Source organism: Macrotis lagotis, chromosome 4 (genome assembly GCF_037893015.1).
Source record: "Macrotis lagotis isolate mMagLag1 chromosome 4, bilby.v1.9.chrom.fasta, whole genome shotgun sequence".
Lineage (NCBI taxonomy): Eukaryota > Metazoa > Chordata > Mammalia > Peramelemorphia > Peramelidae > Macrotis > Macrotis lagotis.
The window spans coordinates 107,040,082-107,066,796 of record NC_133661.1 but is presented as its reverse complement, the minus strand read 5'-3'; the positions used below and the strand labels follow the sequence as shown (position 1 = coordinate 107,066,796).

At 35.6% G+C, this 26,715-nt stretch overlaps 1 protein-coding gene across 4 annotated transcripts in view; it reads right to left on the bottom strand.

The window, feature by feature from the left end:
- Positions 1-26,715, bottom strand: part of SORCS1 (sortilin related VPS10 domain containing receptor 1) — a 741,634-nt gene that overhangs the window by 186,506 nt on the left and 528,413 nt on the right. For all 4 annotated transcript variants that reach the window (XM_074233753.1, XM_074233754.1, XM_074233751.1 and 1 more), the window contains exon 5: positions 24,746-24,819. In XM_074233753.1, coding sequence (XP_074089854.1) covers positions 24,746-24,819 — 74 coding nt within the window. The remainder of the gene's footprint in view (positions 1-24,745; positions 24,820-26,715) is intronic.

Here is a 26,715-nt window from a genome sequence, read left to right as displayed (position 1 = left end):
AACCTTATCTTTCTGACCCTATCAAATGCTGAGGAAAATTTCTTTGCCTTTTAGGGAAAGAACCAGGAGGTTAGTTCCATTATAAATAATTTTCTTTCTCATCTTCCTTAATCACCAAGATACCCTCAGGATCTGACTCTCCCAATGATTTTTTTCCCCTTCTTTTTTGAAAATGGTCTTTCTTGGCTACTTTACCTCATCCCTCTCTTATATAACCTTATGACTGAATTGGCATTGTCTCAGTCCAACTGTGACCTGGGAAAGACCTTGCTTTAAAAACCCCACTAAATTCAGGGCCATCTCCAATTATCCTGATCCGTATCTGATCACTGGACTCAAAAGTCTTTGGAGGAGAAAAGGAAGCTGGTGACTTAGTACTTAAAACCCCAGGGGGCTTGGTCTTCTTTAAGAACAAAAATAAACAACAACAACCACTTTCTAGCGTCCAGCACTAGCTCGTCCACATTCTGGACAGAGCCTGGTAATAAAAGGCAGATAATAGGACCTGCCTAATCATGGTTTGTCACTAGGGGTAGGTCACTTTTCTGATTAATCACTAAAGTTATATTTTTTTTCTTAAGTGCCCCTGTGTCCAGAATCCTTTATTTGGTACTGAAGAAGACACAATAAAGGGTTAAATATCCTCACAGAAACCTCACAGATGTTAGAGGAAATTTAAAAAGCATACTTAGGAAACTACAAAACAGAATCATAGGATTATAGATTTATTGCTGAAAGGAGCCTCAGAGTTCATCTATTCTAATGGTCTTATGACACAAAATAGGAAACCCAGTTCAAATACAGTGCTTGATTCCCCATCCTTTGATTTAAGAACCAGAGCTCTTTCCACTGTACCATGTTGTCATGTAATCACCATTTCTTCTTTATGCTTCCTCCATAAAGGAAAAGGAAAAAAAAATGGTTTCAGAAGTTCTGAGAAAGAATATGAAATTCTCCTCCAATTGCTTTTCATTCATAGTCTATATGTCTAGATTGTATGGGGAGGAGTTCACAGTTACAGGTTATTTTGAAATAATTGATGACTGCGACAGAGAAGTCTACAAAAAAAGTTATCAAGATTTAAAAAAAATAATAAGACACACTCAGAAATACTATACTGGTAATGTCAGCCATGCAACTTGGGGATTTTAAAAATATAATCAGCCAAATGCAGTCTTTGTAGATGCTTCCTAAAGAGAGGCTCAGAAATGTCACCAGTTTATCATTCTTGTGGCATGTTGTCTCAGTTTATACTGGTTTAATATAGTACTTAATAAATGCTGTGAAGTCACAAAATGTCCTGATGCTGATAACTGCAGAGCGAGTATTAAAAAATAAACACTCTGACAGAACAGAAGCTGGTTATTCAAATTTAGATTTCCTAGTTAATGACATTCAAAGGAAGCAGGAAGGATTGCAGGGTGAGAGCACCTTGAATCTCAGTTTTCTCACTTAGTGTTGATGAAAGGGATATTCTCTTTGGACCTGTCCATATATGGAGCAAATTAAGTAATCTTTGGCATTCTGTTGCTTCTGCCTCACTGCTCCTTCAGGAGATGTAAGCTAGACAATGTAGAAGAAAAACTAATTTTTCTAGCCTACAGCAAATTCCATGAATCTAGCTGTCTCCTTTCTTCTTTTTCTTTTTTTGGAGGCAATCATTGTTAAGTGACTTGTCCAAGGACACACAGCTAGTACATAAGTGACTGAGGCCATATTTGAACTCAGCTCCTCCCAGTACCCCGTGCTCCATCTAATGTGCTATCCAAATTCCCCTGGAGATTTGTTAGGCAGTTCTCTTGCCCAAGACACCCTGATCAATATAGCAAAATAGACTTTATACTAAAGTCTCAACTCAAATCACACTTCCCTCTATCTTCCTCTGGACCACAGATCATAAGAAAGCCCCAAGACTCTCTGAAAAATAGATAATACCTCTAAGCCCAAAGACAGCCATAGCATCTATAAGTACTCACAGTAAAATGAAAGTATTTGAGTAGCTAGGAGAGGTGTCTAATTACCACAGTTCAACACCAAACAATGACTATGGTCAGAACTGACAGAAAAGAATCTTAGTAAATAAGTGGAAAGGCTTGAGTGGAGGTCACTTCCATAGAATTCTAATTGTATGTGCTTGTTCTATTTAGATTACAAATAAATATGCCCAAATCTTTTCAACTAACTTGGTTCTGGAAACAATTTACTTAATCTCAAGGCTCTACATCATCACTTCAAGCTGATTCTCCAACATCCAAGTCTACCTTGGGCCTTTTAATGAACAAACTGAACAGTACTTCTCAAGGAGACAACTGCCTATATTATTCTTCAAAACACTGAAGGCCTATAGCAGCATGAAGAACCCACATTGATGCTGACAAAATAGCTCTGCCAAGAGCCTTTTGGAAGTGATTAAAATAAGTCATAGCCTTACTACCAAGACTACTCTGCTTTTTGGAAGACATCATTCTGGTTACTTCTGGCTGTTCACAGGCCCTCTTCTGTTTATCTTTTATCTTATTCTGGCTTATCATTTTCATAAGTGAGCTATTCTAGAGGGCTCTCATTCAGTCATTGGACAATTTCTTCTCACAAATACAGGGGAATCCTCCATATAAACATACATATATGTATGTGTGCATACACATAAACATATATGCACAATGTAAATGCATAAATATATTATATATAGTCCTCTCTCCATCCCATTCTTTCTTTCCTCCCTCTTTTCTCTACAACCCTGCCCACAAGTAAAAATGGCTGTTTTTAAAGATCATTAAGACAAAAAGAGAGAAGTAAGGAAAGATTCTCAATCATTCAGAAACAAAATCACAGACCACTGAAATAGTAAATAAAGGGCCTTAGATATCACCTAATTCTTCTGTTTCAATTATAAGAAAAGTGAATGCAAGGCACAAAAATTGTGAAATAAGTTTACCAATATCATACAGCTAGCTAATAGCAGCATCTAGACTAGAACTTGGGACTCCTACATCCTAATCCACTATATTATGTAATGGGATCTACCTTTGCCTTTGCCATACCTCAGTCATGAAACAAATTTCACTTTTATATTCTTATTCTAGCAGTTACTTTCTAAAACCAATTTCTTCCAGGTTCTCTAAGTCATTAAGTAGTCATTTAACATAAAAGTTTTAGAAAGAGACAAGAAATACGTAGAATTATGAGAATGGTCATGTAAATTAAATGAGACTGGTTATACTATATTTGTCACTCTAGGTCAGAGTCAGAAGATCTAAATTTTCATGCCACCTCTACAGCTTAATATATGACCTTGAACAGACTACTTCCTCTTTCCAAACCCCAGGTTCTCCCTCTGTAAAATGAGGGGATGGAACTCAGTTGTGTTTAGTCATTTTTCATTTGAGTCTGACTCTTTGTGACCCTGTTCTAAGCTTCTTAGAGTGATGTGCCATTTCCTTCTCTAGTTTGTTTTACAGATGATGAAACTGAAGCAAACTCAGTTAAGTGACTTGCCTAGGGTCACCCCGCTAGTAAATGTCTGTGACCACATTTGAACTCAGGGAGACTCTAGAAGACCAATGAGTCCCTCTCAACCCTAAAAGTTTATGATTGCAGTAAAAACTGATAGAGGGGAAGAAGGAAAAGAGAACCTCTTCTTCCAGACTTTTGAAAATCTTTTCTTGCACATCAGTTGAGAAATGGCTAAACAAGTTATGGTACATGAATACTATGGAATATTATTGTTCTCTAAGAAACCATAAATGGTTGGACTTTAGAGAAACATAGACTGAGTTACAGGATCTGATGCTGAGCAAAGGGAGCAGAATCAAGAGAACAATATTCACATTAATAAAACATTGTGGGATGAACAACCTTGATGGAAGCAACTCCTCTCAACAATTTAGAGACCTAGGATAACCCTATTAAATCAGCTAAGGATTATATTATCACCATCCAGAGGAAGCAAAACAAAACTAAATAAACCCTTCAGAACCTGCTGAAAACTTTATAAAAATTATCTCTTTCCCTTAATCCTTATTTCTCATACTAAAAATGACCAACCTGCAAACATGTTTATCAAAAATATGTATCTACAATGCTAACCTGACTTTGCCACTAAGGGAGAGAGGTGGTAAGGGAGGGTGGAAGGAAATTTTGTAACTTAATATACAACCTGCATGTGGATGAAAAAAAAAAGAAAAAAGAAAACTTTTCTAAAATGCTACTAAGGAGAAGGTAAGGGTGCTGCATCCACATGCCATGGGTATCCCTTCATACTCCTTTCTCTTAACCCATAAACATTTTAGTTGACTGTGTTTGCTCAAATCTTGATTCCCTCTGAATTCTGGTCCTCTGATTCACATGGAAAATACTATCCATGAATTCTGCCCTTCTGGGTTCTTGCTGCTTAACTTCCACAGGTGATACTAATTCAGCATGAAAGCTAAGATAATGGGTGAAAAGCTGTATAAACACCCAAGATCCTTGAGTAAAGAAAAAAGGGACAAAGAACATTGTTGGGAAACAACTATTTTGAAGGGGAAGGAGTAGAAGTAACATTGTTATCTGAATGTTCAGTTTGACTGAATCACCCCCATTCTGCTGGAGATTAAATATGGTAAATTTGACTTAATTGTCCTCATTATACTATAGATTAAAGAACATTACCTTACTTAACTACTTCCACCTTGCTTAAGCTGAATGCTCAAATTCTTCCTTCAATGAGCACTTCTTTAGCTATCCACAGATTCCACAAATGTTACACCCATGCAACCAGGGACAATTTTCATAAAAAGTCAGATATGATTGGTTCATTCAAATGACACAAAATACTACTAATTGACTGTCTGCTCAAAGCTGCCCTAAAGAAACTACATAACCCAATCTGTACCCTAGGAAACTAAAATAGCTACCAGTAAGGGCAGTCATCCTTAGTGTATTCATAAAGTCATTTTTCCTTTAGTTTGGTTTTTGCAGTTGTTTAGTCAGTTCAGTTCTGTCCCCATTTGGGGGTTTTCTTGGCAAAGATGCTGGAGTTGTTTGCCATTTCCTTCTGCAGTTCATTTTACAGATGAAGAGATGGAGGCAAACAGGGTTAAGTGATTTTTCCTAGGATCATACAGCTAGTGAGTGTCTAAGGTTAATTTAAAATTAGCCTTCCTGACTCCAGGTCCAGCACTCTATTGTGCTACCTAGCTGCCTGTAGTTTGGTTACTTACTTTATTTAAGATCTGTTCATAAAAAAAATTAAAAACTTTTTAAAAATCTGATCATGCATACCTTCTGATAGATAACATTCTCTGTGGGCTCCCAAAAAATCCAAGCTTCCCCAAAACCATTATACATTTTAACATTCTGTCTTTAAATACAACCAGGGGGAACTGAGTCCAGGAACTTGGGCAGACTAAAATGTAAGGCAAAGGAACCTTGAAAAACACATAATATAGGCCCTGAAAATGACCCCCTTACTCCTTGATTCCCATTGTGACTACTTCTAAACTACATCCATCTATACACATAGAATACCACAGTGATACAGAAAGATGATCTTTAAATCCTTTGCTCAAGGGAGATGCTAGTACCTCACTCAAAGAGTATAATTGATAAACTACTGGAATTGGGAATTAGGAGAGATCTAGATTCAAAAGACATTACATGTATTTATTATCTCTGTCACCAAAGTCAAGTAATGTTTCTAGATCTCCAGTTCCTGAACTATAAAAATAGCAATAATGATACTTAAATTCATGAGATAATACCATTTATATAAAGTATTTTGAAAACCTTAACATGCTCCATAAATAAATTAAGGAAATCAGTAGATATCTTACTGGTTTGCCTGAGGCTCAGGAAGATTAAATTGGCTAGCCCACAGCCTTGGAGCTAATGTCAGAGATAAGATTTGATCAGTGGTTTTCTTTACTCCAAAGCCAGCAAGCTATCCACTAATAACCTGCTGCTTTATAAACATCAGATAGAGAAGTATAGTAGAGAGAATTCTGAACTCAAAGCAAAAAAACCCCTGGTTTCTAATCTCTTCTTTTATACTTTGGTAAAATCCCCCCCCCCCAAACACTTTGCCTTGATTTTCTCAACTCTAAAATGGAATTAAATAGAACACCTAACTTACAGGGCTATGTATCAAATAATATGATATATGTATGAAGACATAGATAGGTAAATTGATTGACAGATTGATAGATCAGAAAAAAGAAAGAGGAAGGAAGGAAGGAAGGAAGGAAGGAAGGAAGGAAGGAAGGAAGGAAGGAAGGAAGGAAGGAAGGAAGGAAGGAAGGAAGGAAGGAAGGAAGGAAGGAAGGAAGGAAGGAAGGAAAGGAACTATTTATTTGTGGGGCAATAGGGGTTGTGACTTGCCCAGATCACAGAGATAGATAATCAAGTCTGAGGCTGGATTTGACTCCAGGGCTGGTGCTCTAGTCACTGTTTTGTAAACTTAAAAATGCTATAAGGGGGTTATTATTATTTTTTAAGTCACTTTCTCCTTAGAAAGAAGTCCCTATAGACTATAAAATATCCATTAGAACTGAAAAGAAACGTAGAGATCAATTATTCCCATCTGAAAAATGAGTTGGGCAGTTTTTGGAAGCTACATCCTCTTTCTTGATAAAAGTCTCAAGGGAAGTGGCAGCTAAGGGGGGTCAGTGGATCCCTGGAGTCAGGAGGATCTGAGTTCAAATCCTCCTTCAGACTTCTTAATTACCTAGCAACTATATAAACCTGGGCAAGTCACTGAACCCCATTGCCTTGAAAAAGCCAAAAAAAAAAAAATCTGAAGAAAAGAAGTTAATCACCTCCAAGTTAACCCCCCAAAAATTGACCTGAGGATACTGTGTGATCATCTTGAAAGACAAGATTCAAAATAACTGGGGAAGCTTCAAAAGACAAGATTCAAAACAACCTCTAGCAGACTGAGGTAAATCAATGGACTGAATGAAGTAGAGTGGAAAATAGACCTTAAAATACCCCCCCTTTAAAATGCAAATACCCACTCCAGAGCCACACCTTAAAATGTTAGCAGCAAAACCTTAATTACCTGTTAATACCTTCATTAAGAGTTAAACTCTCCAGTGGGGATTATTTGAATTCTCTAAGAACCAAAGCAAGCTTAAGATAACAGAAAAAGGATGGGGGAAAGTGTCAACAAGTTTTGAGAAAATTAACCTGCAGGAAAAAGTCACTTTTGGCTAGGTGTGAGCAAAAGACATCAGTGACAAACTTGACTGATTAACTGTATTGCCAATAGTTCCACCCAGTTATTCATTTCAAAATAATCTTTGCCAAACCCCAGGATTTGATATCAAAAGCGCCTAAACTCCTGCAACAACTGTTCAATTTGTTAATACCAGCAATTATCATTTTGTATTTTTTGGCCAACTACAAAAGGCCAGAACTTGTTACCACTTTCAGTGGTTTTACAACTGATTTTTCTCTGAAGGGAAAATAAGTGGGTTGTATTTATTCAAAAAATGATAAAGTAGTTACTAATTTTTTTTAAAAAGTCAGGTGTTCTTGCTCTGACTTTTTTTTTGTTTTAGGTTTTTGCAAGGCAAATGGCGCTAAGTGGCTTGCCCAAGGCCACACAGCTAGGTAATTACTAAGTGCCAAGATCGGATTTGAACCCAGGTACTCCTGACTCCAAGGCTGGTGCTTTATCCACTACGCCACCTAGCCACGCTCTTTGACTTTTTAGAAGAAATAACAATGTGGGTTAGATTTGGTTTGTCTTTTCCTGGGTGTTGTTAAGGAAGCAGCCCTGCCAATGCCAAAGAAAGTAGATTTCAGATCTTAATATGGATATCCTTTGGGCCTAAGGTATATGTGTACATACATACACATATATACACACATACATGCACATACATATGTACATGCATACATGCATACATATGTATTCCTATTTACCCAAAGAAAGCTATCAGTTTGATGGGAGTCAATGAAGTCTTTGTTTTTAGAAGGTCTTTTCATAAAATGGCCTTTGGCCCCCTTGCCATTGAATTACCCAGGAAGACCAACTTCTCACAAGAGAAAGATGGAATAGCAAATTTGTGCTCCCTGATCCTAATGCTCAAGCTTTCTACGATGCATAAATATTCTAACAAGTTTCATCTTGTCACAATAGAGTCATAATGTTGCTCTGTTCAGCACATGATAATGGCTTTGTAATTCAATTATTGGTAGTATTTGTCTTCCGGGATTTATCTGCTCTAAACCTCAGCACTCATGTAAAAACCCCTTACCATAAATCTCATAAATGCTCCAGCAGGTTCTGTCCCCTACCTCAGGGCACAGCTTGCCATTCCTGTTCAAACCTTGACAGCATTTTCTAAATTATGGAATGGCTGTGTTTGGAGTTGTTGGTTTTTTAAAATGCCAACAGCCCAGATAAGGATAAAAGATGTTGGTACGGTTAATTTTCCCTGGCTGTGCCCATCTTAGAGATTGACAATCCAGAACAGACAAAAAGGCAGACAATACCAACTTTAGTTCCAAGGCTTTGGGAAGAATTAGTACTACCTGAGTCACCTTTGTTGTCCCACTCTCACCCTTCCCCCCCCACCCTCTACCCCCACCACCCCACCATTAAAATGTGTTTTTCCAGACAAGTGGTTTGTCCTTGTTTGGTCACAAGTAGAAGCACATTTCTACCATTTGGTTCCAATGTTTGTCTCTGAAGTTAAATCTCTGAGTCTTACATTGTCCCTCTTTTGCTCCCAGGCAAGGTAGTTTTCTCTCAGCTGCCATTTTTCTTTCACAACTCTGATGAATTCTGAACCATATCACTTAATTTAGAACAAACTTCCCTTTGCATTCCCTTCTTTCATCCTCCTAAATTACAAAACTAGCCATCTCTCCTAAACTTTTTAATTAGGCATGATTTCAGAGAGCATAATTAGGAGCAATGGGTAAAAGTTCCTGTGAAGTCCATTTTGGTTCAATATAAATTTGAACTTTCTAAGACAGACAAGCCCAGCAATGGAATTATCTATCTTCTGTTATTAGAGTTATTTAAACAGAGTCTAGGTCTTTGTTAAGGATTTTTTATAAGAATCCATACTTTAGGTAGGGGTTAGGCACTCTATAGATGATGTGTGAGGCCCCTTCCAAATTAGAAATAACTCTTCTCAATACCTTCTCAAAATGTATTAATGGAAGTAGAATCACCAAACTCTTACCTTCTTTATCTGGAGTATATTCCATTGAAATTGGGCTGGCTCCCCTGGGTTACTTCCAATAACCCACCCCTGGTGTACCACCTATATTATTAGCTAGCACTGAAGCACTTGACACTTTGAGATGACATAGAAAACTCTAGGTCCATATAATAGCAATAGAGGGTGGGAGGCCTCTTTTTTAATGAATCTATGCTTGTTGCATTTCTTTTTTTTTTAATTTTCATCCATCTGCACATGCATATTTCCAAGTTGCAAAATTTCCCTCCCCCCTTCCTTCCCACTCCCCTCCCCTAAGTAGGGAACAGACAGGTTAGCATTTTACATACACATTTTGTTAAATTTATTTACAAATTAGCAATTTTTGGCATGAGGAATTAGGATTAAGGGAAAGAGAAATATAAGAGATAATTTTTATAAAGTGTTCATCAGACTCGGTAGGGGTGTTTTTTTTTTTTTCTGTGTGTTTTGTTTCATTTGTTTTTCTTCCTCTGGTTGGAGATAATATAGACCTTTACCAGTCTAATACAGTTGTCTAACTCTCTGAACTGTCGAGAGGAGTTGCTTCCATCAAGGTTGTTCATCTCATAAAGTTGTTAATGAGTACGTTGCTCTCTTGGCTCTACTCCCTTCAATCATCATCAGATCCTGTAAGTCATTCCATGCTTCTCTTTGTCCAACCATTTGTGGTTTCTTAGAGAAGAATAACATTCCATAGTATTCATGTACCATAACTTGTCTAGCCATTCCCCAATTGATGGGCATTCCCTCAATTTCCAATTCTTTGCCATTACAAAAAAGAGTTGTTATGAATATTTTGGAACATGTAGGACTTTTCCCATTTTTTCTAAATATAGTCCTAGAATTGGAATGGGAGGCCTTTTAAAAGAGGAAAGACCACTGAGTGAGGAATAACTTGCCTAATTAGAGACTAAAGAAAAAAGCAACTCTCATTCTTACTGTTTTGAAATCTCTTTCTGGGACTTCCTAGGAAAGGGAAGAGAACTGACTACTCATACACCAGGCAGCACATGTGCTGCCTAGAGGTACTTGAGTCTAGTCATAAAACCATGGATGCCACTTCTTCTTGAGTAGAAGTAACAAAACAAAATACTTGGATATTTCTAGCCTTAGAAGCATTGTCATGAATTAAGAGAATTTGGGAACTCCTGTTTTCTTCTGCTATAATTGACTGACAACAGGAGGAATTTTCTACCACTATACCCTATATTTTAAAGAAGATGACTACTATTAGGAAATTTTCCTTGGGGATGAGACCAGGGTGAGGGTATAAATAACCATAAACAATGAGAAATCATCTGATTCTCTTCTTATAGGGCTAGTTTCTCCAGAACTTATTCAGTGAACCATGGTGAAACAAGAGTTGAGGTTCCTCAATGACAAAAAGCATTCTCAACCAGTGTTAGTCTTTTGCTACAAAAGAGTCCAGGGAAGAGAAAGCTATCATCCAACTGCACTTTTTTTTTTAAAGAAACAGATTGATGACATTGATGTTCAATGTCATATTTTAAAATTCTTAACAAAATGAAGCCAGTCCAACAAAGGATGTCTTTGAAATTTTAAAAACTCAAAACTATGGCATGTTACAATGGATAATGAAACCAAGGATGTTTAACTTAGAGAATATAGAGGATATGTTTACCATATAGTTAGTGTAACATTATAGAAAGGAGAATGTTCTATCTCTTCATTGTTCCACAGAGAAAGACTTGAAAATGAATTTAAATTATAATTGCAAAAATTTAAATAGTAGACAAAATATATTCTAAAAACTTAAGATGTCCAATGTTGAACAATGGTGAAATGTACTATGGAGAGAGAGAGAGAGAGAGAGAGAGAGAGAGAGAGAGAGAGAGAGAGAGAGAGAGAGCGCACTATGCCACTAGAGCAGCTGAAACTAAGGAAAGAAAGATAGATAGCCATTTGGTAGAGATTCTTGTTTTGAGAGGGTTGTTACAAGATATGACCTCTATAGTCTCTTCCGATACTAAGATTCAGTGTTCCCCAAAGATAACTCAAAATGATGTCCCTTTATCCATCTAAATATTCCCTCTAGTCCTCTATTTCTCTATTTCCAGATTACTTCACCACTACTTCTTGCAGAAAATATGGCTTTTAGCACCCTTCTAGCTAAACAATTAAGATGACCTTTGCAAAAAAGAACTGCTCCCCAGGCTGTACTCTGGCAAGACTCTATGCCTTTCACTTGACAAGAAACATTTCATTACCCTTGAGAGATGGGTGTATAAACTAGGTCTTTATTTTTCCTAAATAAGAGTTTTGTGCTTACCTCCTGACTGCTCCTTGCACTATTTGAACTACTACTATTACTAGCAAATTATCCATCAAATTGACCTAAAATTTCTCTGTGGCAACCTGAGCCCCTTGGTTTCTAGTTTTGCCCTCATCAACTAATGGGAATAATTGAACCTTGCCCTCTTCATCTTTTACTTACAAAGCCCACATTCCCTCTTGCTCTCTTACTAACTGCATTTCTTCTAACCCAAAGAAAATGAAACTTAGTTGTGTCTCTCTGTTTACACTAAGATCTATCTGAATAACAAACAGAAAATAGGAAGGAAAAATGTAGGTATATGACTTTTTAATTTAGAATAATAAAAAATTGACTCATCTATCAAAATCAAGCCTCTTTTGGGTTCTTAAATCCAAATGTTCCCTAAAGTAAATTTAAAGGACAGAATGTGACCTCTACCCTTAGAGACCTATATAACATTCTTTGCTTCAATGCCCTGACTTTTCAGATGTCCAAAATGAAGAGTAACCAACACATAGTCTATCACATCTTTTCTTTGGCAACTACCAAAGTCAATCTTTTCTATTTTCTAATGCTACCCTTAACCTACAATTTTTTTTTTGCAAGGCAATGGGGTTAAGTGGCTTGCCCAGGGTCACACAGCTAGGTAATTATTAAGTGTCTGAGGCTAGCCTCCTGACTCCAGGGCTGGTGCTCTATCCACTGCACCACTTAGCTGCCCTTAACCTACAATTTTTAATCTTTGTTTGAAGTGGGTCCTGAGTTGTGCCCCTCTTAGTTTTTTTTCCTAAGAAAAATAATTTAATAAAAACTTTCTTTGTTCAATTTGGAACATATTGTTGAAAGGTTATTTGTATATACATCTAATAGAAGATGATTTCTAAGTGTGATACTTTTAGTAGTTTGGAAGGGTTTGACAAGCTTAGTTAAGCTACTCAATCTCATTTTTGTGTGGAAAAGAAGAGATCAAAGCATGAAGGAGTGGAAATAGTTATTTATATTTTCCTTCAAATCGAATGGATGATCTCTGGAGCAACTGTCTTACACCTTGGAAAGAATGGAGTTAGAGAGGTAAAGAATAAAGGGTAATAATCTGAGTTGACTTGAATCAGTAACCTAAACTCTCACTGAGGACAAAACTCCAGGATCATTGCCCCTAATCATGTTGCCAGTCAGCTAGAGGATGGTGACCCAAACCAGGGCAATGACTGATGAGCCTCTAGAAATGAATTATGCCTATACTCTAAAAGTGAGTGACTCAAATGGGGCCTCAGGTACTAGCTGCATGACCTTGGGCAAATCACTCAACCTCTTTTTGCCTCAGTTTCCTCAACTTTAAACTGACATCATAACAGCACTTGCCTGGCAGATTGTTGTGAGAATCAAATGAGATTGGAATACTATTGTTCTATTAAATGGAGTACTATTGTTCTCTAAGAAACCACAAATGGTCGAACTCTAGAGAGTTCCAATTATATGGAATGAGTTACAGAAACTGATGCTGAGTGAAGGGAGCAGAACCAAGAGAATAATGTATTCATCAGCAACAACATCAATGTGATCTGAACAACCTTGATGGAAGCAGCTCCTTTCAACAGTCCAGAGAGCTAGGCCTATATTTTCCCCATCCAGAAGAAGAAAAACAAAACAAAACAAAACACACAAGAAAAAAACATCATTCTGAATCTAATGAACACTTTATGAAAATTATCTCTTATGTATCTCTTTCCCTCAATCTTAATTCCTCAAGGTGAAAATTACTAATTTGTAAACATGTTTATCAGAATATGTATGTAAAATGCTAACCTGACTGTTCCCTGATGAGGGGAGAGGGATGGGAAGGGAGGATGGAGGAAAATTTTATAACCTGGAAATATGCATGTGCATATGGGTGAAAATAAATAAATAATTTTTTAAAAAATAACAAAAAAAGATAATCAAATGAGATGACATTTGGAAATCATTTAGCATAGTAACAGTCTCTATATAAATACTTATTCCCCCTTCCTCCACCCACCCCATTCTCCATGAGGAATGTCTGACTAACATTTTAGACTGACATTTTAGACAAATAAGAGTTATTGTCCAAGAATACAGGAGAAGTGGGAATTGCGGTAGGTGGAAAATAAGTAGACTTCTTTCAAAGAGAAATAGGTGGAGATAAGTATCCAGAAAACATTGCTCCTGCAACTGAAGCACTCATATCATCAGGCACTGTCACTGTTATCTCTATTAGTATTGCTAAATTGTATTCTAAATTGTGCATTTCTAAATGCAACTAGATCAAATCCAGTTTGAGACTTTAACTAGCTGTGTGATCACTGGCAAGTCACATGACCTCTGTTTACCTCAGTTTCCTCCTCTGTAATATGAAGACAATAAAAACTCCTGTCTCTGAGGCATGATGTGAGGATCATTTGAGATAATATTTGTAAATCAATTTGTGAAGTACAATATTCAGACACAATAAGTTCTATATAAATATTGCCTCTTACTATTAGTAGAAATAGTATTGGATGGTAGGGAGATAGTCTTTTGCCTTTTACTGTCATTACTACACTTTAATAAGTCTGTTATTTGCTGGTGATGTTAGCATCATGTTGTTATGATGTTAGCATCCATACTAAAGACATCAAGATCCTAGAAAGGCAAACAAAATCAGCCATTCCTAGGATGAACTTTGGGTGGAAGCTAAACCATAAAAATTATTATTAAAGAGACTCTAAAGACTAGAAAAGATCTTGACTGCTTAGATCTGAAATTTTGAATCACAGGTTATCTACAGAGATTCCAAAGACTAAAAGGAAGTTCATGACTTTTCAGATATGATATTATGAGTTACAGGTCATATACAGAAATCATCTATCTATCTATACTCACACTTCTCACTTTTTAGGATGATCCCAATTTGAAAAAATTGTAAATATACTTTTAGTAAGAATTTTCCAAAGAAATGTCTTTGGTTAAATTATTTGTTCCAAATTCTGATTCAGAAAATATCTGTACCACATATCTGTAGAACAGCTTAGATAATTTGAAGAGCTACATCATTTAAAAGTTGGCAACCGAAGGATTTTCTTTCAGTCAGAACTATGAGGGTTGACTAAAGTATGAAGGACCTATGATTCAAAACAACTTATTCCATGTTTATTAAACATCTGTGACATGTGAAACACTATGCTTGATGATGAAAATTCAAAAGTTCAAAAATTTAATGACCTCTGCTCATATAAAAACCACACTCTCCTCAGGGGATGGAACATGTATACAGATCAGTAAGGGCACAAATATCAATAAACTAGGGCTGTCAGGAAAGTTTCATGGAGCAAACTGGATCATTAGCTGAGCCTGGAAAAAGCATGAGGGTTTTAAGGTAGAAATGAGACAAAAGGATATTACAGGCTTACTGACTGCTTTCTGGTGCTGAGAGGAGAAGGTGGGAAGGGAGAGTGGAAGAAAATTCTGTGACTTAAAAATATGCATGTGCAAATGGGATTAAAATAAATAAATATTGTTTTTTTTTAAAAAAAAAAGGATATTACAAGCTTTCAGGATGACTTGAAAACTAAATGAAAAGAAAAGATAGACTTTAGAGCCAGAACTCTAGAGAATGGAATTAGCTTCATGTATTGAAGAAACAAGAGACAATAGGATGGGATGGGGGGGAGGGGAACACTGGCCCTGGGTGCACAGAAGACCTGTGTTCAAATCTTCCTTCTTCTACACATTATTTATATGACCTTAGGAAAGTCATGTAACTTCTTTAAGTCTCAATTTCCTTACCTAAAAAATGAGGCAGCTGATGGAGATGGCTTCCAGCTATAAATCTTTGATCCTAAGGGAATATAGCTGAACTGAGGAAAGGACCAATCAAAGTGGGTGGTTGGGTAATATATACATTTGTCTTACAAAATGTTAATGTGTCAGAACTGAAGACTTGGGTGAGATGCATCCTCAACTAAAGGAGCGCAGAATTAGGGACACCCACATGGCCTTGAGCAAGCCACTTAACCCCATTGCCTTGCAAAAAAACAAACAAAAAAAAAACCTGAGACACAAAGTATACCTAAGAGGCAATGCAACTGAGAGAAATGATGATTCCCATCAGGAAGAGCCATGGAATACATCAATGATAGTGGAAATATCAATGACACTTAATGAGAATAAAGGAGCTATGGATGGTATTGACCAATTAGGAGCAATAATCAGAGGGGAAATTGTAAAAAACAAAATTTTCTATGAAAGGATATATAAAGAGCAGGGGGCAGCTAGATGGTACAATGGATAGGGTACTGGGTGCAGAGTCAGCAAGAACTGAGTTCAAATTTGGCCTTGGAAACTTATTTGCTGGTGACCCTGAACAAGTCACTTAACCCTTTGTCTCAGTTTCCTCATCTGTAAATTGAGCTGGAGAAGGAAATAGCAAACCATTACAATAATTCTGCCAAAAAAACCTCAAATGGGGTCAGTGGATAGTGGGACACTACTGAAATGATTAAAGAACAAAAAATATAAAGAGGAGCTCTTATGTATGAAACCTTTATCCTAACCAATTGAACTAAGGACCTTGTCTAACAATATGATAAGTGATATGGATTCTATGAGTCTCTGAAGGAAGATTGTCCTTTGGAGAGTATATTTACTCACCAGGGGTTCAGATTTAAGTCTTCTATAATTCTATTAACTTCTAAATAAACTTATTCATATTTTAAATCCTATATAAGGGGAAGAGGTAAACCACCTTTGAAAAATTACATATATTACTGTTCCCAGATTAGCCCAAAGGTTGCAATGAGCAGAAAAGTTAATCTTTCTCGAAAGTATATCTTAGGCCTTTAAATCAGGAGGAGGCCATTAACACAAAGGGCTTTCATCATGTCATTAAACATTAAACAGTACAGAACAAAGGATAAATCTGTAGGGTATTCCTGTGGAAACCTCTCTTCAATATGAAGATACAAGAAAAGGGCTCTGACAAAGTGAAGTATATCCAGATGATGATCATCAGGATTGTGAGGATTCCTAAAATAATACAATATGAGGAATATTTGAAGGGAAAAGCAATATTTAACTTGGAGAAGAAAAAGTGTCAGAGAAAACAACCTTTCTTATTATTGTTCAGTCATAATTCTTGCTGACATCTTGCTGGATCATATTGTTCATGAAATTTTCTTGGAACAGATCAAGATCTAATACATCAAGGCACAAGTTGAACGACTTGCTAGGGTCATATAGCTAGTGAGTGGTTGAGGCTGAATTTGAACTTAGATCTTCCTGAATCCAGGGCTATATCCACTGAGCAATCCAGCTTCTTCCTAGGTAAACACAGATTCAGAAAATTGCTCAAGATTTGTAAATCTCTGAGGCCAGATTTGAACTCATGTTTTTCTAACTTCATTCTCAGTATTTTATCCACTGAAACATCTAGCTGAGCCTGTAGCTTTTCTTACATTAGCAATTAAAGTGAATACTATATAATTTGGACAACAATTACATTTGAAAATGCAACTTTTTTAGAAAGGTCATTATTCTTCGAAGACCTTTGAGAAGTATTGATAGTGCTCACATGTTCATTTTTCATTGCCTACTTCTCCCAGGAAAGGTGTCACTCATTGCAGGAAAGGGTAGAAGGTGAGTGTCCCCCCTTATTGAGTTCATTTTCATGGCTCCTGCTGACATTATTACTGTTTCTAGTCACTGACTTCCTACCTATTTACAGCAGAAATCACCAGTTACTGCAAAACCACCCCTGTTTTTTCTCCCTTCTACTATCATTACCAACTTTCATAGCTGCCCTACAACTTTTTTCAGTTTCTAATAAACAGGGGTCATGTTAACTATTTCTAAATCTCCATTCTTTTGCAAACAACCTGCATGGGAAAACCTTGGAAGTGGGTTTAGACTTCTGTGTTTCTTAAGTTTTCTCTACATATAACCTAAGAATTCACATGAAAAGTTTCCTGGGAGAAGACTATTGAAATAAAATCTCTCCAATCTCATTTGGTACATGATAATTATTTGCCTCTTCTCTATTATCTAAGTAATGCCCCTCATGATGACATCGGCTCTTACTCTAAAGATTCAGGGAAAGTATTCTATTGAACTATTTCACAAATCCCCATTTTCCTTCCAAAAAACTGGGGAAGCTGTTCAACTAAACTAATAATAATAATAATAATAATAATAACAATAATAATCCCCAAAATAGCAAGGAAAGGGTAGGCATGAGGATGGATGGGATTATACCTGTTCCTTTGAACTCCAGTGCCTTTGCACTGGGAATAGAAAGAGATGCACCATTTTTATTCTATCTCCTGCATACTGCATACTGCATACTGGCTGAGGACCAACTGACAATTGTTTTTACCAAATCAATAGCTTATATTAGTCCCTTTAAAGCACTTGTAGCTGGATTTTTATAAAGGTCATCAAAGCAACCTGTAACAAAAGTAAACTCACCAAATAATTATACTTAAAACTCTTGTGCAATTTGAAACAACTCATTTGGAAGATACTAATAAATTGGCTTTGTCTCTACATATCACATCAGTGCCTAAGAATTTCTGAGCATGAGAAAATTTTTAAAAAAGATTATTGGGATTATCTCAATAGATGGTGAAAAAGCCTTTGACAAAAATACAACTTCCATTCCTATTAAAAACACTAGAGAGTATACAAATAAATAGAGTTTTCCTTAAGATAGTAAGTTGTATCTATGTAAAATCATCGACAAATATTATATGTAAAGGGAACAAACTAGGAGCATTTCCAATAAGATCAAGGTGAAACTAGGATGCCCATTATCACCATTACTTTTCAATATAGAAATACAAATGTGAGCTTTAGCAATAAGAGAAGAAAAACAAATTGAAGGCATCAGAATTGGCTATGAGGAAACAAAACTTTCATTCTTTGCAGATTATATGATGATATATTTAGAGAATCTGAGAAAATTATCTTAAGAAACTACTTAAGGGGCTGCTATGTGGCAAAATGAATAGCGTACCCATTCTGGAGTCAGAAAGACCCGGGTTCAGAAACTTAATACTTACTTCACTGCGGGACCATGGGCGAGTCACTTAACCTCATTGCAAAAAGCAAAAAAAAAAAAAAAAAAAACTATTTGAAACAACTAAAAACTTCAGTAAAGTAGCAGGATATAAAATAAACCCACATAAATCATCAGTATTTCTATATATGAACAACAAAGTCAGAGAGCATGTGAGCTAGAAAGTCCATTTAAAGAAATACACAACATTAAATATGTAGGAATCTATCTCCCAAGACAAACCCAGGAACTGTATGAGCACTATTATAAAGCATTTTTTCACACAAATAAATTCAGATCTAAATAATTGGAAAAATGTTAATTGTTCATTGTTAGGTCAAGCTAATATGATAAAAATGACAATTCTGTCCAAATTAAATTAATTACTTATTCAATGTCATTACAATCAAACTACTAAATAGCTATTTTACCAAAATAGAAAAAATAGTAACAAAATTCATTGGGAGCAAAAAAGGTCAAGAATATCAAGGGAACTGATTAAAAAAAATGTAAAGGAAGGTAACCTTGCTCTGCCAGATCTAAAACTAAATTATAAAGTGGCATTTATCAAAACTGCTGGGTACTGGTTAAGAAATAGAGTAATGAATTAGAGAATTAGGATAGGTTTAAAAGAAACAGTTTTAAATGACTACAGTAATCTATTGTTTAACAAAACCAAAGACATTAGTTTCAGGCATAAGAACTCACTATTTGACAAAAATTGATGGGGAAACTGGAAAACAGATGGAAAAAACTAGGCATAGACTCACATCTCATACTCTACCAAAATAAGTTCAAAATGGGTACAGGATTTAGCCATAAAGGACGATACCGTAGACCAATTAATTAATAGATCAAGAAATACTCTGTCAGATCTATGAAAAGGGGAGAAATTTATGAACAAAGAAGAAATAGAGTATATTATATATTGAAAAATGGATAACTATTAAATTAAAAAGTATTTCTACTAATAAAAACCAATGCTACCAAGATGAGAAGGAAAACAAATCTGGGAAACAATTTTTTCAGCTAGGGCCTCTGATAAAGGTCTCATTTCTAAAATATCTAGAGAATTGAAATCAAATTTATAAAGTCAAAACTGATAAATGGTCAAAGGATATAAACAGGCAGTTTTCAAATGATTAAATTAAAGCTGCTTATAATCATATGAAAAAATGCTCCAATTCATTACTGATTGAGAAATGCAAATTAAAACAACTCTGAGGTATCACCTCACACCTAGCAGATTGACTAAGATGACAAAAAGGGAAAAAGATCAATGTGTGGGAGGTTGTGGGAAGACTGGGACATAAATGCATTATTGGTGGAGTTGTGAACTGATCCAAATATTCTGGAGAGCAATATGGAACTCTACTCAAAGAGTAATAAAACTGTTCATATCCTTTGAACCAATAATACTAATACTAGGCCTATATTCAGGAGAAATCATAAAAAATGGGAAAAGTCCCACATGTTCCAAAATATCCATAGCAGTTATTTTTGTAGTGGCAAAGAATTAGAAATTGAGGGACTGCCTACCAATTGGGGAATGACTAAAAAAGTTATGATTTGTGAATGTTATGGAATACTATTGCTCTATAGGAAACCATAAATTACCAGAGTCTAAAGAAGCATAGAATGAATTATAGGGAGTGAGGCTGAGCAAAGGGGACAAAACCAAGAGAAAATTGTACACTTTAACAGCAATGTTATAAGTTGCTCAACCTTGATGGATTCAGTTCCCCTCAGTAGTTCAGAGAGCTAGGACAACCCTGGGAGACCTGTTATGGATAATACCACCCTCATCCAGAGAAAGAAAAAGCAAAATAAAACAAAAGCCTACAGAATCTGAATGAACACTACTTTCACTTTTAAAAAATTTCTCTTATGCTTTCCCCCCTATCTCATGGTTTTCTTTCTTCTTCCTTTATCTTAATTCCTCATGCAGAAAATGACTAATCTGTAAAAACAAATGTATATGTACAATGTTCACCAAACTGTCATTGAGGGGAGGGGAGTGGGAAGGAAAGGTGGAAGGACATTAGGTAACTTTATGAATATACAAAAGCATGTGAATGAATGTTGAAAAAGCTTTCATAACATATAACTAGAAAAATAAAATAAAATATAGATGGGGGGGAAAGAACCTTGGACTCTAAATCATTATTGATTATCAGAATTAAATCAAAACAAATCTAAGGTTATCAACTCACATTTATCAGAACTGACTAATGCTGGAAGGGAAGGAGAAAAATATGTACACTAATGTACTATGTATGGAGTAGTGAACTGATACAACCATTCTGAAGAACAATTTGGAACTATGTCTAAAGAGCTATATAACTGGACATCCTCTTTGTCCCATCAATACTTCTACTTGGTATGTAACCCACAGATATCAATGAAATAGAAAAAAGGACCTGTATGTACAAAAATATTTATATCAGATTTTTTGGGATAGCAAAGATTTGAAATTCGAGGGTATGAACATCAAGTGGGAATACCTGAACAAGTTGTGACCTATGATTGTGATGAAACACTGTTGTAGTATAAGAAGTGATTACAGGGCTTATTTTAGAAAAAGATGGCAAGATCTATTTAAGCTGTTGTAGAATGAAGTGAGAAGGAGCAGTGATCATTGTCCACAACAACAGAAATATTGTAATGATGATCAATTGTGAGAGACTTGGCTATTATTATCAATACAACGATTCAAGACAATTTCAAAGGACTCATGATGTAAAAATGTTATCCACCTCCTGAGCGAGAACTAATGAACTCTGAGGCAAATAAAATTGTAATTTTCTTGCCTTTTGTTTTTTACAATATGGCTAATAAGAAAATGTTTTCATGATTTCACATGAAATTGATGTCATATTGTTACCTTCTTAGTGAATGAAGGAGGATTGAAAGGGAATAGGAGAATTTTGAACTCAATATTTTAAATTAAAAAATTTAAATAAATAAATGAAGATAAGGGGAAGACCTTGGAAATTTTATCAACAACAATAATAACAAAATGCTGTTCTATTTATAAAATCTTAGGCCAACTTGAAAGCTAGGCAAACTTAAAACAGGAGCTTCTGGAACTAGCAAAGTCAGACTAGATAGCTTTCACCAAGAGATGCTATGATGAAAGCTTGCTCTCTTCTCTTTCACATAGCCCTTGCTGTGAATGGACTCACCTCAATGTAGAAATCAGCAATTTACGTACCCTTTCTCTCAGATAAATCAGAGAAACTTCACTAATTTTGAATAACTGGGAAACAATGCATTTGGAGAGAATCAATAGTATGACCTCTAGAATAATCTCACAAAAAGAAGAATTGGGCTATTTCCAGGTATACGTATTAATGAGAATGAGGCAAATCTAGTGTTACTGGTTCCATAACTAGACAACAATTAGATTTTAAATTAACACCATTCTTGGCAATATGATTCCTGCTTATTTTTCAAGTACATGGTTTATAAAAATGAGAATGATAACAACAATAGGACTATAATTTTTACAGTACTTTAAATTTTACAAAATATAAGAGGCAAGGGCTTGAAAATAATTTTGTACACTGTGTGTAGTAAAACACCTCCTTCAAATCTTGTTTCAAGGTCCATATGCATGAAAAATTTCCTTTCTTATTAAAATGGCCGAAATAAGTTCTAGCCAAAGCCCAGCCTACATTTTCACAAATTCCAACTTGAGACATTTTCTAAACTAAGTGAACACATTTCAGTCATCATGTTGTAGAATTTGAATGAAGACTAGATAAGTTATGGATATTATAATATTTAGATTTTAATTTATCCTTCAGAAACTGTATAAACCTATTTCATGGCTTCACATAGAGGCTAAATGCATCCACAATATACAAACATATGAATACATGCATGAGTCTATGCATGACATGGTGGATAGAGTGTTATTTTAAGTCACCTATTAGCCCAGACACTTAGCTATTTGTCCTTTGGCAAGACACAACTCTGACTTTCAGTTTTCTCATCTTTTCAATGGGTATTAAAATAATGTCAGCTTTCATATTATAGATCTAACACATCTCAGATATCATCTAGTCCAATGTCTTCATTTTTATAGATGAAAACCTAAAGCTAAGGAAGGTTAAGACACTTCCCCAAGGTCATTCAGGTAAATTATCAAAGGCAGGATTTGAACCTAAGTCCTCTGACAGAGAAATCATTGTTCTTTGGACAGCAAGGTAGTACAATGGATAGAATACTGGCCCTAGAATAAGGAGGACCTGAGTTCAAATTCAGTCTCAGATACTTATTAACTGTGTGACTCTGGGCAAGTCACTTACATCTGTCTGAATTTAAAAAAAAAAGCATTGTTCTTTTGACCAGGCTTCAAGGATAAAAAATACTTTACAAAACTTAAATTGGTAATAAAAAATATGAGCTATTATTTCAGTAATTCACTCAATCATAGAACTAAAATCTAGGCACTAAAAAGATGTAAAAATAGAACAACTTGGAGAGAAAAAGCCACATCCAGAGACTACAATATGTTACTTCAAGGCAGTATCATACATTAACACAGACATTACATGCTATAGGTTTGAGAGCAAAGGATGTCAATATAGACTGAATATACCTACTCTGATAGAAGAAGCTTTATTTGATCTGATCTTTAAAAATGGTACCAGATAGATCTGGGCAGTAGCAAAGGAAAGATGGATAAACTTTCAAGCTACAGAAACCCCCTTCTTTAGTGTTCATGTTCCCTAGTGATGAAAACAAAGGGCCAGCTTTATAGGAATACAAGTGTGTTATCTCTCACCAGGCTTGTCTCCAAATGGGCTGCTTTTTCAGGAGGCAGCAGTACTTTTAACGGTTTCTCTAATGCAGTTCTCTAGCTTTTAGTTCCCGAAGGGGTTTTAGTGTAACATTTGAAAATGAGAGAGATAAAAAATGTATTTCTCTTAGATGTGTCTAAGAGTATGCAGGAGGGGAATGGCAGGCCTTTAGTGATAGATGCTGTATTATATATACATTCTGAGACAGATGTGTAGACAAATGAATGGCAAATTTGTTTTGCTGTGGTGCATTCATTTATATGAGAATGGAGTGGGACCTTTCTATGGCTCACGCACAATCTGCTCATGAGAATAGCTCCTCCAAAACATTCCACCTCTGACAATAAACATAGATTAGTGAGGAAAGTGATAGTTAAAAAAAACTGTTCTGAACTTACAGGTTTTCCAACTTAGAGGTCCCTTTTAAAATGTCTTTCTGGAATCAAGTTCATAAGCCTGACAAAAATTGATAAAAGAAAAGGATGAAGGAATCAGAAGAAAGGGGAAAGGAAAAAAAGGTGGAAAGATCCATTTGTATGAACCTTACTTTCCTGTATGATAGGTTGGATACAAAGGTGTACTGGCTTTCCTTTTTTGTCCAATCACTCAGCTTCAAAATTTCAACCCATATTCTATTTGATACTATAGTTATATAGTATTACATATATGTATATATCTTGTAAATCCCCTTCTAGATCATGAGCTCCAGAAGAGAAGAGATAAGAACTTAATTATTTCTACTTCTCTCTATCTGAAGATTTCATTCCATTTTATTCAAATCAACAATATTTATTAAACATTCCTTGTGTTCTGGACACCAGAAAGAAAAAGACAAAAATTAAACAGTCCCTGACCTCAACAAGCTTCCCTCATTGTTGCCTTTTACATAAATACCACAATAATGTCCCCTTAACAATCCTCACACAAATAAAAAAAACTAAAACTTAATATATTAATAATACTGATAATCAAAATAGTAAATAATTAAATAGGTTTCAAAGAGATTAATGTATATTATCTCATTTCTGGTGGAAGATATATCATATATTCATATAAGTAAAGTTTTAAAAATATATAAAATAAATAAAAAGGAATGTGGGGCTGGCATTATCAATTTAGGGATGTACACTTAAGGAGCTAACACACGAGTTCTAGCACAGTTCCTGGAACACAGTACTTGTTTAAAAAAGGGTAGTTGAATAAATTGTGCAAGTACATAAAAAGCATCATTTGGGCTTGTTTAGAGACTCATAGAAAATACCTTTGTGACTGAATACCTTCCTGGATACAAAACCAGGCCATTCCCAATCCAACTGCTCCCTTTAGAGCAATTAATGTGTACCAACAATCTGGAGGTCCAATCCAGGGCCATTTGGACTGTTTTCTCAGTACATAATGTGAAATACTATCACATTCTTACCAGTAAAATCTGTTTGGGACGACTCCTTCCTGAAGAAGTTGCCATCTCCTTCCAAATTCTGCAGAGCTGTATAACTATAGAGAAGAAAAAGAATTCTCAGTTGTGTAAACCTACAAATTATCGTAAATTGAAACACCAGTTCAATTCATCAACATGCATGATATTTAAGTGAGACCCCTTTGACTGAAGCTTAGGGTTTGCAAATGGAAGCAAAGGGAAATAAGAATGGGGAAGTTGGAAGCAATTAATTGAGAATACTAGGCTACTACTAGGACATACATCTTCATCTCCTCCCCTCTCAAATGATAGAGTTTTTCATCAAAAATTATTTGGCACAACTCTTATATTTAGCTTTCCATACACATGTGACCCCTCTTATAGCTATGTCAGTATATGTAAACATATATTTTCACATGTGTAAGCACACATATACCTACATACATGTGTGCACACACATATTATACAGTTCTTAAGCAAAAACAATTATTTTATTGTTTCTTTGCACAGTATCTGGCAAATAGTAGGTACTTAAGAGATGCTTCTTGAATGGTTATTGAATGAATACATTAATTCTGGCAAATGAAGACAACTGAGTATTCATCATTCTTAAAGAAAGATCCTGACTTCAGTACCCTGATTCCCCCCTTTACATACATACACACACACACACACACACACACACACACACAGCTTGATATGATTTTCAAATTCTATTGTATACTAGATATTCATCAGTCATCCTCTTCTCTGACAAGAACACATCCTGGCTCCTATATAATCTTATTTATCTTGAAGAGAGAGGTTATTTACTCCTATAAGAAACCTTCCCCATTTAGTTTTATTTACTTGCAATTGCTCCCTATCTTCAGTGTCCTCTGGAATATGCTACACATGCATACTGTTAACACTGTTATGTTAACACTTTATTAATTTCTATTTTTAAAGCTTTAATATGTTCAAAGAAAAAATAAAATATCCAATTTAAATCCATCTTTTATAAATTCAAACTATTTCTCTTTCCTTAATTTTTTTTTAATTTATGGAAAGGAAAAGAAGCTATATGTTCTAAAATGTTTACAGCAACTTTCTGCAAACTGCAAAATGCAGGGATGCTCATCAATTGGGAAATGGCTGAACAAATTGTGGTAATTATGAAAAAATACTACTGGGCTATGAAAAAAAGATGAACTCAGTGATTTTAGAAAAAAGTATGAGAAAAAATTACATATCTTTCACATTGGTCTGAATCTTTTTGGCAGTCTCCTCCTAAGGCAGCATTTTAAGGGAGTGGGTTTGGAGGACCATCAAGGACATTTGTTAGAAATTGAGGGACACCAGAGAAATGCTACTAGGGGTCACTAAAACAAGAAAAGGAAACCAGCAGTTTCCTTTCCTCCTCCTTGAACATTTGTGTGTTATCCAAGGGGAAGAGGCACTGTGGATGGGATGATAAAAAACTACCTCTTCAAGAAGTTAGAAGATAAATTATTGTTAAAATGGGATATACGGGATAAATGATTGTTAAAATGAATTGAGGTCAAACCTAGTACACACCTGAAAACCCTGCTACTTAAGAGGCTAAAGCCATTCAAATATCTGTGCTCTGCCTAATACTAGGGGTAAGGGATGACCAGAGTGCCTAAATAAGGACAAAGAAGTCCAAGTTTGGACCCCTATTGATGAAATTCTTAAAATTGATCCCTTAAAACAGGAATAATGTAGATTTCCTAGCAAAAGTCTCTAGCAGAGTCATCATCATCACCATCATCATCATATGGAGAAACCAACATTAATATAAGTCAAAAGAAAGCAAACTGACCATAGCATGACCAGGGGTACTGCCCAGGATACCAGCCAAAATAGCACTGCTGTGGCATTTAGGTATGTAGGATCCAAGGCCAATGCTGAGCTGAGGAAACCCCCAAATATTTTCCAATCTGCACTTAACGCAATCTGATTTCTATAACTAT